The sequence below is a fragment of the Eptatretus burgeri genome, chromosome 13 (assembly GCF_056783735.1).
Source record: "Eptatretus burgeri isolate ZD-2024b chromosome 13, Ebu_testis_v1, whole genome shotgun sequence".
Taxonomy (NCBI): Eukaryota; Metazoa; Chordata; class Myxini; order Myxiniformes; family Myxinidae; genus Eptatretus; species Eptatretus burgeri.
The window spans coordinates 42355660-42369419 of record NC_140973.1 but is presented as its reverse complement, the minus strand read 5'-3'; the positions used below and the strand labels follow the sequence as shown (position 1 = coordinate 42369419).

The following is a 13760-nucleotide window of genomic DNA, read 5'->3' as shown; positions in this document are numbered from 1 at the left end:
GACGAATATGAAAGGTGATCAGCCAGGTTTGGTGGCGTTTCCGAGATATTGCGGGTCAAATATCAACCGGGGTCAAATTTAGCCAATTATGAGTTTTTACTATAAAACTGATTCTGAAAGCTAAAATGCAGTATTTTTATGACTCGTTTATGCTTTCAAGTGTCTAATCTTTATAAAAAAAATCACAACTCATCTTTTTCTGGGTGACCTTAACTCAAAGGTCAACAAATAACAACCGATGAAAAAAAAATAAAAAAATAAAAAAAATAAAAAATAAAAAAAAAAATAACTGATATGATGCTGATACTGAGATAACTTGGTTGCTCAAAATAGTAATGTAGTGTTTCATCTAAGCTAAACTAGAGGTGCGGGCCGTCCTATGTCCGTTCTTTATACCCCACCTTTGTCGCATACCACAAGGGCACCCACTTGCCCCCAAAAGTTTTTTTTCTTCGTTTTTTTTCTATTTAAATTTCATAATCATATGTAGTTTCTAACCACTATCGTAATAAAAATTCATACATTGTCTATTGATTTTTATTCAGATATCGCCTTAAAAATATATATATATATATATATATATATATATATATATATATATATATATATATATATATATATATATATATATATATATATATATATATCTCACATTTTTCTTTAAAATATCTGAAAATCTTTTTCTTAACGCATAAATGCCCTTTTGTCTGAACTGCCCCTGCTCCTCATAGATTCTAGATGAAACATTAAGATGCTTTAGGATGTAATACCCCTAAAACATGTTTCAATCAGGTACAGTCAGATGAATCAACAGTTATTACATTTAAGAAATCTAGCTAAAGACAGTGGAAGTAGTAGTATACCTACGTCACTGGATACAATCACCAAATATAGATGTTAGTTGGACATTTCATCACAATCACAGTCTTCACTGTAGTCTGATAACTCGTCTTCACTATCTTCATCAGAAATATTACACAGAAGTTCCTCAACATCCACAGGATATGGTATATCAACCCAATGGATTGATAAATCTTCATCCACCCATGGTTTACTGGAGTGTCCAAGAATTTCTGGGGTCTGTGATCCAGACGCCACATCCCGGCTACATAGTTACTTCGAGTTGAATGTAATGCCAGTGCTGACTCACATGGGGGTAATGCACACAGATCAGCTACCTTGCCGTCACGAAATCGATTCCAGAAAATAGTAGATCTGGCTTCATTAATACGTTTGCATCTCCTTTGATTGTAGAATGCACAAGTACATATTTGAAGTCCATCAAACACTACGCTGGAAAGTTGTTGCTCGTTACCCAGTTCTGCGAATACTTTCTGCATATTTTCTTCATCTTTTCTCAGTGTCCACCAAGTTTTATTCCCTTTTCGGAAAAATGAAGAAACGTAGTCATTTCCCAAAAAGGCGTGGATACCAAGCAATGCACGTTTCTGGAGTTCAATGAGTTGACATTGACTCAGATCAAGGAATCGCCGACCTTTGCCACTCCCGTGATCTATGATCATCTTTAAATTTTCACATTCGTTGGCCAGTAAAATGATTGGAATGTCTGTATCCCCAGACCTTGAACGCACTACACAGACCGTGGGACCACCAGAGTTTTCATCTAGTTCATGTTGGGTGAGGTAGCAGATCTTTGTATCATCCTCTATGTGGTCAGTAGCCAGGGCTGGTATTTCCTCTGAGCAATGTGGCGTTATCTTCATGCAGAGATTCCCCCTTGCATAGTGCACAACTCGGTCTCCAATGAGACTTTCCTCTTCACAGAGAACCTGTTCAATCGGCTCCATCATTCTCTCTTTGTTCCCTCCATTGCACATAAACTGTCCAAATGCAGCCGGAATTCTGATATCAGCTGTGCGCAGAATGTACTCATCTGACTGCCCTCTTGCAGTTTGTTCAGCCTGTTTTATGGAATGTGCATTGTATGTGTCACACGCGAAATATACCACTTTGTAACGTGTGGGTATGTCAGCCATAATTCTCCTGGCTAACAACCGAAACGTATCTGGTACATTCACCAACGAACGTAAATACGCAATAAGGTCAATCACGTAAACTGCATTTTTTTGGGGCATCATAGGCTGTGTTCGGTAAATTCAGTGATGTGAGTGCAGCTTCCATCATCTTACTTTTTGGTGTTGTCCGACGACTGCCATCTGCTGTCACAAGAGGTAGAGGTACCGTTGCTAAAGGATACTTCAATTCTTTATCCAAATCGACGGGCATGTTTTCTTTACATGACTTTGCTGCCAGTAATCCAAGGATATCTCTCTGTACTGTTACATCTTTGGTCTTTCCTGCTGCAGATTTTACTGTTGTCTTATTCAGGTTGTCTTGAAAGCTTCTCCATGGAACTCTTGATATCGGATTAAAAAAGCGTGTGGTTTCACCATTCTTTTCGGTATCGAGTCGGGAGCTGAACGCATTGTAGAGTTCTCTTCCTCGTTGTTGTGTTGACAAAAGGTGGGCAGCAACATCATCCGGTAATGGTTTGCCTGAAACTATGTTGAACAATTTGTTAGGATCAATTTCATGTCAGAATGGATTGGTAAAATCTGACGTGATAACTTGCATCTTTTTTTTTTACATGATCATCTGATTTTTGGATCTCGTGTGGTCTTATGCACTTCCTTGGGTTGTGACTCGTATCATCGAGCTTGGTAAGTTCCAGCAGAGAAGACACCATAGCAGACGTAAATGGACGATTCAGCACCCACTTTCTGTATGCTGTTTCCTGATGAGTGAAGTTCTTGATGCCACCTGGTGTCTTTGAATTTTTCATAAAAGTTTGCTCTCCAGCTGCATCAGTTGACTGTCTGATACCAGTATTGTTCCTACAGACAGACAGACAGGCCTTTCTTCAGAAGATCATCCTTGGCACCAGGATGCGTATCATCAAGTGTCATGAGTTGACGATAATAGAATGTTCCATGTCTAGCGTAGTTCTGTTTGTTCATAGCAAAACAAAATGGCAATGAGGCTGTCCAGCATTTCAGTCGAAGGTCATACTCATTCAGGTTTATCGAGTAATGGAGTTTATGTTGACAATCAACAGCTTCAATGTAGATTGCCCAGAACTGTGGAGTCTTGCCATAGTCTCTTCGAAGACACTGATATTTTGTCTGCTGGTATTGTTGTTCAACACTAGAGAAGCCAACTTCTTCTGAAAGTTCCTGAGCAGCATCTGTGGGGACTTTATTGTGAACAATGTACACAAGTCCATTCAATATGTCTGGCATTTCAGCTTCTTGGAACAGACAGTGCAGCGCTTCACTGAAGCTTTCGTGAATTGCCCATGATCTATTATAATGTTTTCCACTGAGCACGCCTTTGATTGTACCAGATGTGCTTAACCCTGCCTGATGCACAACTTCTTCAAATCCGCTACCTGATACAAATTTACCAGTAGTGCTAAAGAATTCCATGAAGGCATGCATATCACCAAGGTGAATGATGACGTTGTCAAAGTCCTTCGCATTGTTCCATATGACATGATAGAATTTGGCAGCAGCCCCTACATCAGTTGTTATATGAGCGTATCGCATATTGGCCTGAGCTGCCATCAGCTGAGATTGTTTAATACATTCCAGTGCAGTTGGATACTCTGTAATGGGACTGATGATTGGTGGCAGAAATGTAATCAGTGTTGGTTGAGACAATGGATATACATGCTGCTGAATAACCCAACCGACAAAACGGGGTACTGACTGTGTTATCAGGCTGTAATGTTGTCACAGTAGTTTCCATGTGAATATCTCACTCGTGCTTATTTCATCCTGATCCCCATCAAAGACGGTGTTGACTGTAGAAAATCCGGTGGGTTCTTGTGCGGATTTATCTTTCTCTGATCAAGCACAGCTAGAGTTCCTTCCATGGTCCGTCGCCGTGATGTTTGAATTTCAGGTGTTGGTCGCAACACTGATTGTGTGTCCCGCTCTTGGAATCCGATTCCATGTGTAGTATGAATACTTCCTGCAGCATTTTCCTTCTTACAGTCAAAATTATCCCACCAAAAGAATGTTTGAACAGTGTCGCTCGTAGAAGATGGAATTAAAGGTAGACAATATCCCCTGTCTGCCATCTGTTGGGCAAGTTCAGCTTGTGCCGTTTCAATCAGACGAACTTGGTTATAACTGATTGAATGTCCCAATCGTCCAAGAACAGAGACTACAGCTTTCTGTCCAGTCATGTTGTGTAGTCCCATTCCGAGCAATGTATGTTTCTGTGTTAGAATGTATGTTTTCAGCAACATAGACCAGTTTTAGGCATTTTATCTGTTTTTTCACTAGTTGTTATTTGTTGACCTTTGAACTTTGAGTTAAGGTCAGCCCTAAAATGATCTGATTTTCTGTTTTGATAAAGATTAGACACTTGAAAGTATAAACGAGCCATAAATACAGAGTATTTTAGCTTTCAGAATCAGTTTTATAGTATAAACTCATAATTGGCTATACTAAATTTGACCCCGGTTGACATTTGACCCGCAATATCTCGGAAAAGCCCCCGAACCTGGCTGATCACCTTTCATATTCGTAATCTACACAAAAAACTGGTCTCGAAAAGTTGGATGAAAATTTATCCCTCTTCCGGTGGTGATTCCCCCTTCCTACCACCCGACTACTATGAACTCACGAGTTTTTTTTATGTATTATTCCTTTGTAATCTGTCTTATGTATATATTTATTTATTTTTTGGTATTCCTTGTCAAGGCTCGTATGAGAGCAAACACAACGCATATCAAGGGGGGCATGAGACGAGGGGTGGGAGTGGGAAGGACAAAACAGTGGGGAACAGAGACATTAGGAGATCTGTGGAAGGGAGAGGGATGGGGTGGGGAACATGTGGTATACAATATGGACACTACAGGGACTTTCAGGAAGGAAAGCAGGGAATTTGAAGGGGGTGGGTTTGGGGTGGATTAACGGGCGTAGAAAAGCTCGAGGATTTGGAAGGGGGACAATAAGAGGTGGTGGGGAACAGCTGTTTTGGAGGCCTGGAGGGAAGAATGGGATTGAACAGAGTGAGGGAGTTTATTCCAAAGGTGGGGAAAAAAAAAGAGGAATGAAAGCGTGAAGGTGAGCAGTGATTCGTGATTTTGGTAGTTTTACCAGAAGGGGGCTGGTGGCGAACCTTGAGCGCCCTGCGGAAATATGGTGGGGACAAATTGCAGACAGAGCAGGAGGGGGGGGGGGACTGGAGAGGAGACTGTAGAAGACAGAAAGACCACCAACCTACCTGTGGTGAGAGTGAGAGGCCCAAAGACTCAGCCTCATCGCGGGAGATAGCAAGAAGCTACTCCATCAGGCTGCGGACGAAAACTCTGGATGTGGTCAAGAGCTCAGGTGGGCCGAGGAAGGACTTTGCACGACGGAGGATTCCCAGTCGGCAACTGACTTTGGAGGCCGGGTTGGAAATGTGGCTTTCCCAGGAAAGATCATGGCAGATGGTGAGACCCAGAAGCCTGAACGAAAGGACTCCTTCAAGGGGATTGTTGAGAAAGTAGATTGGGGGGGGGGGTCCAAACGGTCCTTTCGGAGCGACATAATGAGAGTGTGAGATTTGTCAGGATTGAAAGACATATTCCAGGTGTTGGACCAGTTTGTGATTTTACCCAGATCTGCAGAGAGCGAAGAAGCTGCTGCTTGCCGGTCTGAGGGATGACAGATGGTATGGCAGAGGGTGGAGACATCAGCAAAGAGATAAAGAGGATTTTCCAGGGAGTTGGAGAGATCATTGATGAAAACCATAAAAAGAACAGGGCCCACAACGCTGCCTTGAAGAACTCCAGCCTGGACAGGAAGAGGGGATGAAAGAATTCCATTTAGGGCCAAACGTTGACTGTGACAGGAGTGGAAGTCTGCGAGCCATGAGAGGAGATGGCCTGGGATACGATAGGAAGAGAGTTTGGTGAGCAGGGCAGGGTGCCAGACCATGCTAAAAGCACGCAATATGTCGAGGGATATGGCTTTAATTTCATGTCCGGCATTGAGGACCTCCATCCATTGTTGGGAGAGCAGAAGCAGCATATCCAGGGTAGAGTGACCTCGTCTGAAACCAAATTGATGATCAGAAATCAAGCCATTGGAGAAGAGGAAGGATTTAATGTCTGAAGCGATGATGGATTCCATATCCTTGCTGATGATTGGGAGAAGGCTGATTGGTCTGTAGTTGCAGGGACCTGTTTTTGCACCTTTTTCATGCTGGGCAGTAATGTTTGCTATGTTTGCTGCATACCTCTGTCAGGTATGTTTAGTCAGGTCATACCTCTGCTGCATACCTTTTTATATGTCCTTTTTTGGGAAAAGACCAGGCAATGGCCACAAGCTCTGGCGTGAATGCATGTTTTGGCACAAAAGGGCATGCTCTGGTGATGTTTGCAGAACTTGTGTCAAGTTTAAGTGTGGGGCACACCTTGATTGACGGCCGAATCGCCAATCAGTGCAGGGTGGAAGCGGCGGAGCAATGTCATGGGGTTGAGCAGAGCTCGAGGTGATAAAGGTGATAGCAGCCGGGGACAGACAGAGTTGCACCTTGGACTTCAGTGTGGAAGGTGGCGCACACACTACAAGAAGTGCCGGCGAATTCCTGCGAAGAGGACAGCTCCAGCCAGGAGAGCCTGGGGGATTACTGCATATCATGGAGAGAAGGGTCGATTATGGTCCAGCCCGGGTTGTTCCCGCTGTCACCCGGACAAGACTTCGGAGGGTTGAAGAGCTGACTTGCTGCACAGTCCATGTCTGGGTTACAAGAGTATACCTTGTCTCATCAATTCCCATTAGTCCTCTTCTGTGGTGTGTCTGAGGCCTTAAGGTTTATTTCACTAAGGCTCTACTGCCTATACTATATTTGAGATGTGTATTTCTTTGCAACTGGAACTGTACTTGTTTGCGTGCGTACCTCCGTTAAGCTGAACAGTTTACCTTTTGTGTACCACTGATGGGCCGAATCTGGATCCGGACCTGAACCAAAATTGAATCGGCTTGTTTTTGTCACCTAACCAACTCGTACACCGAGTTTTGGCATAACCCATCCACAACTTTTTTGAAATATCCTGCTATATATTGTTTTTGGCCCCATCTCTCAATGGTGAAGAATCATTTATATTATTAGAAATTATCGTATCCAGATCTGGATTTGGATCTTCACCAAAATCGAAACAATTCGTTCTTTTCACACATCCAAGTTGTGTATGAATCCATCCATGACTTTTTGAGATATCGTGCTATACTGTATATTGTTTTAGCCCTATCACTCAATGGTGAGGAATGACTTAAATAATTCTTGGATCCAGATTTGGATATTCACCAAAGTTTTATCGATTCATCTTTGTCACACACACCCAACCTGTCCACCACATTTAGTCTGAATCCGTCCATAACTTTTTTAGACATCTGTGTTGTTTTAGTCCTATCGCTCAATGATGAAGAATCACTTAGAAATTCTAGTATCCGGATTGTATCTTCACCAAAATCTGAGCATTTCGTCCTTGTCACACACACACAAAACTTGCTCACCAAATTTTGTCTGAATCTGTCCACAACTTTTTGAGATATCCTGTTCAGAGATAGACGGGTGAAAACATAACCTCTGTCCACGTTCGGTGGCAGAGGTAATAAACTGTAAATAAATGCTTTCGTGTCCCTTTTTTCTCCATCCCCGTTTATGTAATATATACATGCACAAAGTCACTTTGTCTCTGTGAGTGATTCTCGATACCCCGATTGCAAAACCGCTTTAGTAATTTATCGTCCGTTAAAAGACAGATTGAGTTCGGAGCATTCGGGGCAATTAGCGTCCGCACAAAGGTCATATGCCCATTGAAAATAATTTTGCAGATCATAACTCAAATTGGAAACACTGATGCTTTCTCTCTTCTATGTATCTCTCTTCACACACACACACACACACACACACACACACACACACACACACACACACACACACACACACACACACACACACACACACACACACACACACACACACACACACACACACACACACACACACACACACACACACACACACACACACACACACACACACACACACTTTCTCTCGCTTTCAGATCCAACAAAACACTGGGTTGCCCTATGACGTGGGCAGAGGCATATCCATTGACACATTTTTGTCAAATCATATTTACTCGTTTTAAAAGCTCCTTCAGAGCCTAAAATGTATATATAGAAAACAGCCATGGTTGTTGCAATAAAACTTACACTTATTGCAGGCTTGGTTTAATGTAATTAGACAAAAATGGAAGGATATAAACCAGCACTTTGAATGATGGTGGGTGCTTTATATATCTACCTTGAGAGTTGTACTCATATATCATGGTATCTCTAGATCATGCAGGAACTGAATATTGACAGTTGCAGATGACCAAACTGATGGTGATTGAAGCATCTTTACTGGTGAATGGGTTAACATTGTGGGGGATAGACAAGTGTATAAGGAATATCTAGACAAGTTGGAAACAACAGAAAAGGTCACAGATCGCTATGGAAGAAGACAGGAGTTAGTTGTGATAAATTTATTGGAAATCGGAGAGGAATAGGTTCACGATTGGATAGCAATGTGTTGGAGGCAGCTCTCGAGTTGGAAGAAAAACCACCGGAGCCAGGTGAAACTGAAGAGAGAGGTTGGATTTTTAAAAGTATAAAGAAAGGGAGTTTTTTTGATAACTTGGCAGAGCTGGAAAGTATTGACTAATATAATACTTCCTTTCTTATCCTCATCATGTATTTTGACACATAAGACTAATATATGGCATGCTTAAAATAAACAAAAGTAGGTGTAGTATCAAGGACCTTGTATTGTACTACTTCCAGTGGGGAGGATGCAAGCTGCGGGAGGGAGCCCCTGCAAATAAAGGAGAGCCTGTGATGTCACCACTATGAACATAAATATACATTTTACATTCATACGTGTCCTGATTATTTGACAAAAGAATGCTCCGGGAAGCTTACCAACACTTGGAGGTTTAAATCGCTTTAACTTAATTTTAAAACACTCCAAGTGTGATGGTAAAAACCGTGCTTTCTCCACATACAACCCCCGTTCTGCCAGGCAGGGAAGAGTCGCCCTCACCCCCTCCCAGCGGAGATGACGCAACACATGGGCGGAGCATAAATATGCATGAGGCAAGACATGGGTGGAATATAAGTCTACATTTTACATTCAAACTTGGTTACATCACAGCTGTTAGCTGACTCCATTATAATGTGAGAAGCTGAATCAGCTCCATGTGTAGATGCATAAAGCCTGCCTTTATATACCAGCAATGAAATGATTAAGCCCTCACACCTCCTTAATTTCTCTTCCTTTATTTCCTTTAGATATTGTGCATTTTGCTGTTATTCAACCCTTCTCGTGTGGTGTCTGTGAATAATTGGTGCCTTATTTAAGTGTATGAGATGGTAAAGAACATGCAGTAAGAGGATCAGTTGGGGATGGGTGGAATTTGAAGCATGATTATGGCCTTGTAATGAAAAAACTCCTCTTCTTGTCCCCAAATTCTTGCTGCAGCTGCTTTCCTTGACCCTGGATGGACTGACGGGAGTAACCCAGGATAATATGAGAATTCACTACCACACCGGATCCCATGCCATGATGTTCTATGTCAATCTATGTTCTTCCATCCTCCTGGCAGTAGGTATGTTCTTAATGAACATCTGTCCTCATTAACCTGTGCCATCTTATATCATCACATTAGGAAATTGTTATTCTATAATAACTATATATCTGAGTATTTCGATATATAGTTACATTTCGTCTGGTCTGGCAACTATATTGCAATTTGGGGATTTTGGAAGAATAACATTCCCCACTATTTCAAAAGCAAGTGGAATCCTTCCAAGGCACAAACTGCCACACACATAGTGGAAAGCATGTTTTAGCGATTGATTCCTCACTCTGTCTGTTTGTCTGACCAACAGACTTCAGTCGATGATTGTGTAACTGCTTCATTCTAATTTAATTTTATATTTTGAACACTGTAGAACATGAGTCAGAACACGAACCTGCAGTTTAACAGTACTTGGGCATAACTTTATGCCCTCTCAACCAATAAAATTTGCCATGTGCTCTGAGGGTGAAGTAACAGTGAGATTCAGACAAAAATGGCTGTGCCTAACAATGCAATGACAGAGTAACTTCATCCCAAGGTTGTTTGTTTAATGCTTATTTTTTCTCGAGGATTGTTCCAAAATCGTCAGTTTCTCTGTGAAGTGTTGACAGAACATTCAGTTCTGGACAACCATAGTTCCTGTTATTTAAAGTTCATGGACAAAGCTCATATAGTTCATGCTCAAAAACACAAAGTAAGAGTTGAAAAGACCCTTCCTTAATCCCTTTAGTTTTTCTCAAGACTGCATGTGGTAAGGTGCTCTATGAACTCTCTAGTTCTCTTTTCTGTGTTTTTGATTTGCGCTGGTGCGTTTGATGTAAAAGGTTATACTTGCTAATTTGTATTCTCAGCTGCTGTGCTCACTGGAGATCTGTTTGAGCTCCTGAGTTTCTCAGAGCGTCACCCTGGAATCATAGTAAATGTTCTGCTCTTTGGCCTCGCCAGTGCCATGGGTCAGGTACTGCTTACTCTGCCTATTCTTTCATTTTCACCTCATAGTTTCCTCCTTTCTCATATAGCCTGGTGTGTTGGCGCAGTGGTTAGGGCAGCGGCTTGGGATCCAAAAGGTCCTGAGTTCAAGCCCCGTTGGGCCACTGAATTAATACACCAGGGGGTTAACTCAGCCTGTCATCCTTCCGAGGTCGGCGAAATGAGTACCAGTATACTGGGCCGGTGTATACCCCGGTTAAAATAGGTGTACCATATCCCTGTGTCGTAAGAGGCGACCAGGGTTGCGTCAGGAAGAGCATCCGGCGTAAAACATGTGCCAAATCACTATGCGGATCATACGGATGATCCGCTGTGGCGACCCCTAACGGGAGCAGCCGAAAGAAAAAGAAGAAGTTTCCTCCTTTCTCATGATTGGCTTTGATCTTCTTGCCTCAACAAATGCCACACACTTCCTCTTCCTCTTTCTGCTCTCTAATACCTTTACTGCCTGGCTTGTTTCCTTCTCTCCCCGACCAGTAGAATTTTATCTTTATGACGGTGGTTGGCTTTGGTCCCCTCACCTGCTCGATCATAACCACAACGCGGAAGTTTTTCACCATCCTGGCCTCGGTGCTCATCTTCGCAAATCCTCTTTCACCGCTGCAGTGGTCAGGCACCGTGCTGGTCTTTATCGGTAGGCCTGGACCACCAATATTCCTTCCACTTTATAGTCATCACCCTTTTTATGCACCTCGCATCATTAATCTCTCTTTGTGCTGCACACCTCATTCATCTCACTTCCTCTTTCTATCCTTTGTGTCATTTGTCTCCTCCTTTACATTCATCTTCTTCACTCTCCTTTTTACCACTCGCTTGTTACCCCCAGCCACCCCTCCCCCGCCCTCCTCTTTTGACACCTTTCACTTATTTTATTGTTTGTTCCCCTCCCGTACTTGTCGCATAACCCACACCTTGCTTGTCCATTTTTTTTTAAAGTGTTTTGTTGTATTTCCTACCTTTCCAGAACAAAGTGATTTGTTTTGCAAGCTTTATTCTTTACTACTGCTGCTTCAGACAGTCAGCTTCAAGTTTTTAGTTTGTTACTGTTTACTTGGTTGTTCTATTCCCTCCTGATTTCAATCTCCCACCCCTTCCCCCCAAACTTTTTCCCCTCCAAAGGCCTTGGGTTGGACTCTATATATGGAAAGACAGCTAAGAAGTGACAACTCGGGCAACTTTCAGATTTCAAATGCCTCACCTCATCCACTCACTTCAAGGACTGGACCATGTCTCGTATCACCCAGCCTTCTTTTCTTCCCCTTCAGCCTTCATGCCCATTGGGTTCCCCATATTTTATTGAGCAGTCCATGTTCTTTTGGCCTGATTTAGTACAGCCGTGCTAAAAAAAATCTTAGAGCTGGCTTCGTCTCCATCCTACCAAACGACGAAACAGAAGCTCCCCAAGGCCTTCCACTGCATCTCATGAGGCTTCAGATTTCTTTCTGCTGCTGTTTTGACAATGGATTAAGAAAAATACAGAAGAGAATGTAGGTTTTTTTTTTCCACTTGTTCTGAGATGATTTGACACCTGCACTTGGCCTGTTTTTGGCCTAAAGTTTTATTATTATTTTTTCCTATATTTATTGTGTTTTTCCCCTCGGATGCAACCGGATATTGCAAAGACAATTGTGAATGCAGTGGCCGAGTGATGAATCCCAACGTAAAGCCAGTGGGTCGGAAGAGAAATGGCGTTTTACTTTGGTTGTTGAACTTACCACTCTGTTGTCCCCAAAGGAGTGTTTATTGCTTGAATGACCCTGTTGTGCTCAATTTCCATTGCTGGACGGCTGGTCTGTCTCTTGGCTCATCCAAAGCATCATTTTAACACCACTTGATTTGAATTATTGTGGACCTGCCCTTTCGTGTATTGTCAAATTTGAATGAAGGTCATGCTTCAGCCTGCACAGTAAACCGATTCTGGCCCTCCTTTCATTTTCTCCCCAATAGCAGAACATTTTGGCTAACGATGATGACTCTTATAACATGATTGATTGCTCAATTTTTAGATATTGTAGTACAAAAATTGCCCTTGTTAAATTTTAGGTCATGAAGATAATGTTAGTTAGTTTAATTTATTTTGTTTTGTTTTTTTTTCTTCTCGTAACGCACCTGCACCACTCAGGCAAGTTGAATGGATGTACGTTGGTGGTTTGACATCCAATGAGAAAATGTTTGCACTTTTGAATTTTTTATTCAAATGAGAAAACATACATAGGCTGCCTTTCGTTAAATATTTTGAGTTGCCTCAGTATGTTTAACTTGTGTAAAGGGCAAGGGTCGAATCGTGTCATGAGCATGGGCCTGGTTATATTTTGTTTTGAACTATTCCTTGGGGGTTGAATTTGAAGCCCAAGGGTGTACCTTGTGGTCACGTGTTTTGAGGATTTTGAATCGGTGGGCTGCTAGGTCAATGCTGCCCGTTTTCAGGGTGCACGTGATAAGTGACTTTAAGCAAAAGGTTTCAAACAAAGAAACAGTTAATCATGTACATTGCAGAGATGTGAAAAAAGCAAATATTGCTTCACAAGTAATTTCAGGTATATTTATATACCATGTTCATTGAAGATTTAAATATGGGAGCATGCTGTGGTCATGGTTTTACATAGAACAAGGACATCAGTCATTTATTGGACTCTATATCATCAACGTTCTATGGGACCTGGCATGAGCAAATGGGTCGATTCTCGCACCTCATGGTGTTGATGACGGATCATTTGTCATTGTGTCTGTTTTGCAACCATGACTCGAATGTAAATCTTGTGTCCAATATAATATAAAATGTATGATTCTCTGCAATCGTAACAACTTGTAGCATAACACCCCCTGCAAATGTACAGTCTTTTTAATCCACATGAAACGGAACCATACCGTGGGGTACAGTATTGCAAAAATTGGCTGCAATGCAGGAAATAATCTAAACGGTGCAAATACACCAGAAATGTCTAAAATGCAAAATGGCAATAAAATTTTAACTTTTAGATATTACTGTTCCAATTCGTATTTCCATAACGACGTAGTGAGCTGCTGACTTGATGGAAAGGAATGGCACCCTATTCCGGCAATTGTACGTGATGTTGATGAGGTAATGGGTGGATAAGTGAGACAATGTTAATTTTGGAAT

General features: G+C 42.0%; 1 protein-coding gene across 3 annotated transcripts in view; it reads left to right on the top strand.

Moving 5' to 3' along the window:
* Positions 1-13619, top strand: part of SLC35B1 (solute carrier family 35 member B1) — a 32346-nt gene extending 18727 nt beyond the window's left edge. For 2 of the 3 annotated variants that reach the window (XM_085852205.1, XM_085852207.1), the window contains 3 exons: positions 9550-9676; positions 10501-10607; positions 11759-13619. In XM_085852205.1, coding sequence (XP_085708331.1) covers positions 9550-9676; positions 10501-10607; positions 11759-11968 — 444 coding nt within the window. In that variant the 3' untranslated portion in view covers positions 11969-13619. Of the gene's footprint in view, positions 1-9549; positions 9677-10500; positions 10608-11119; positions 11274-11758 lie in introns of all 3 variants that reach the window. The other variant, XM_085852206.1, reaches the window with a different exon arrangement.
* The last annotated feature ends 141 nt before the right edge of the window (positions 13620-13760 follow it).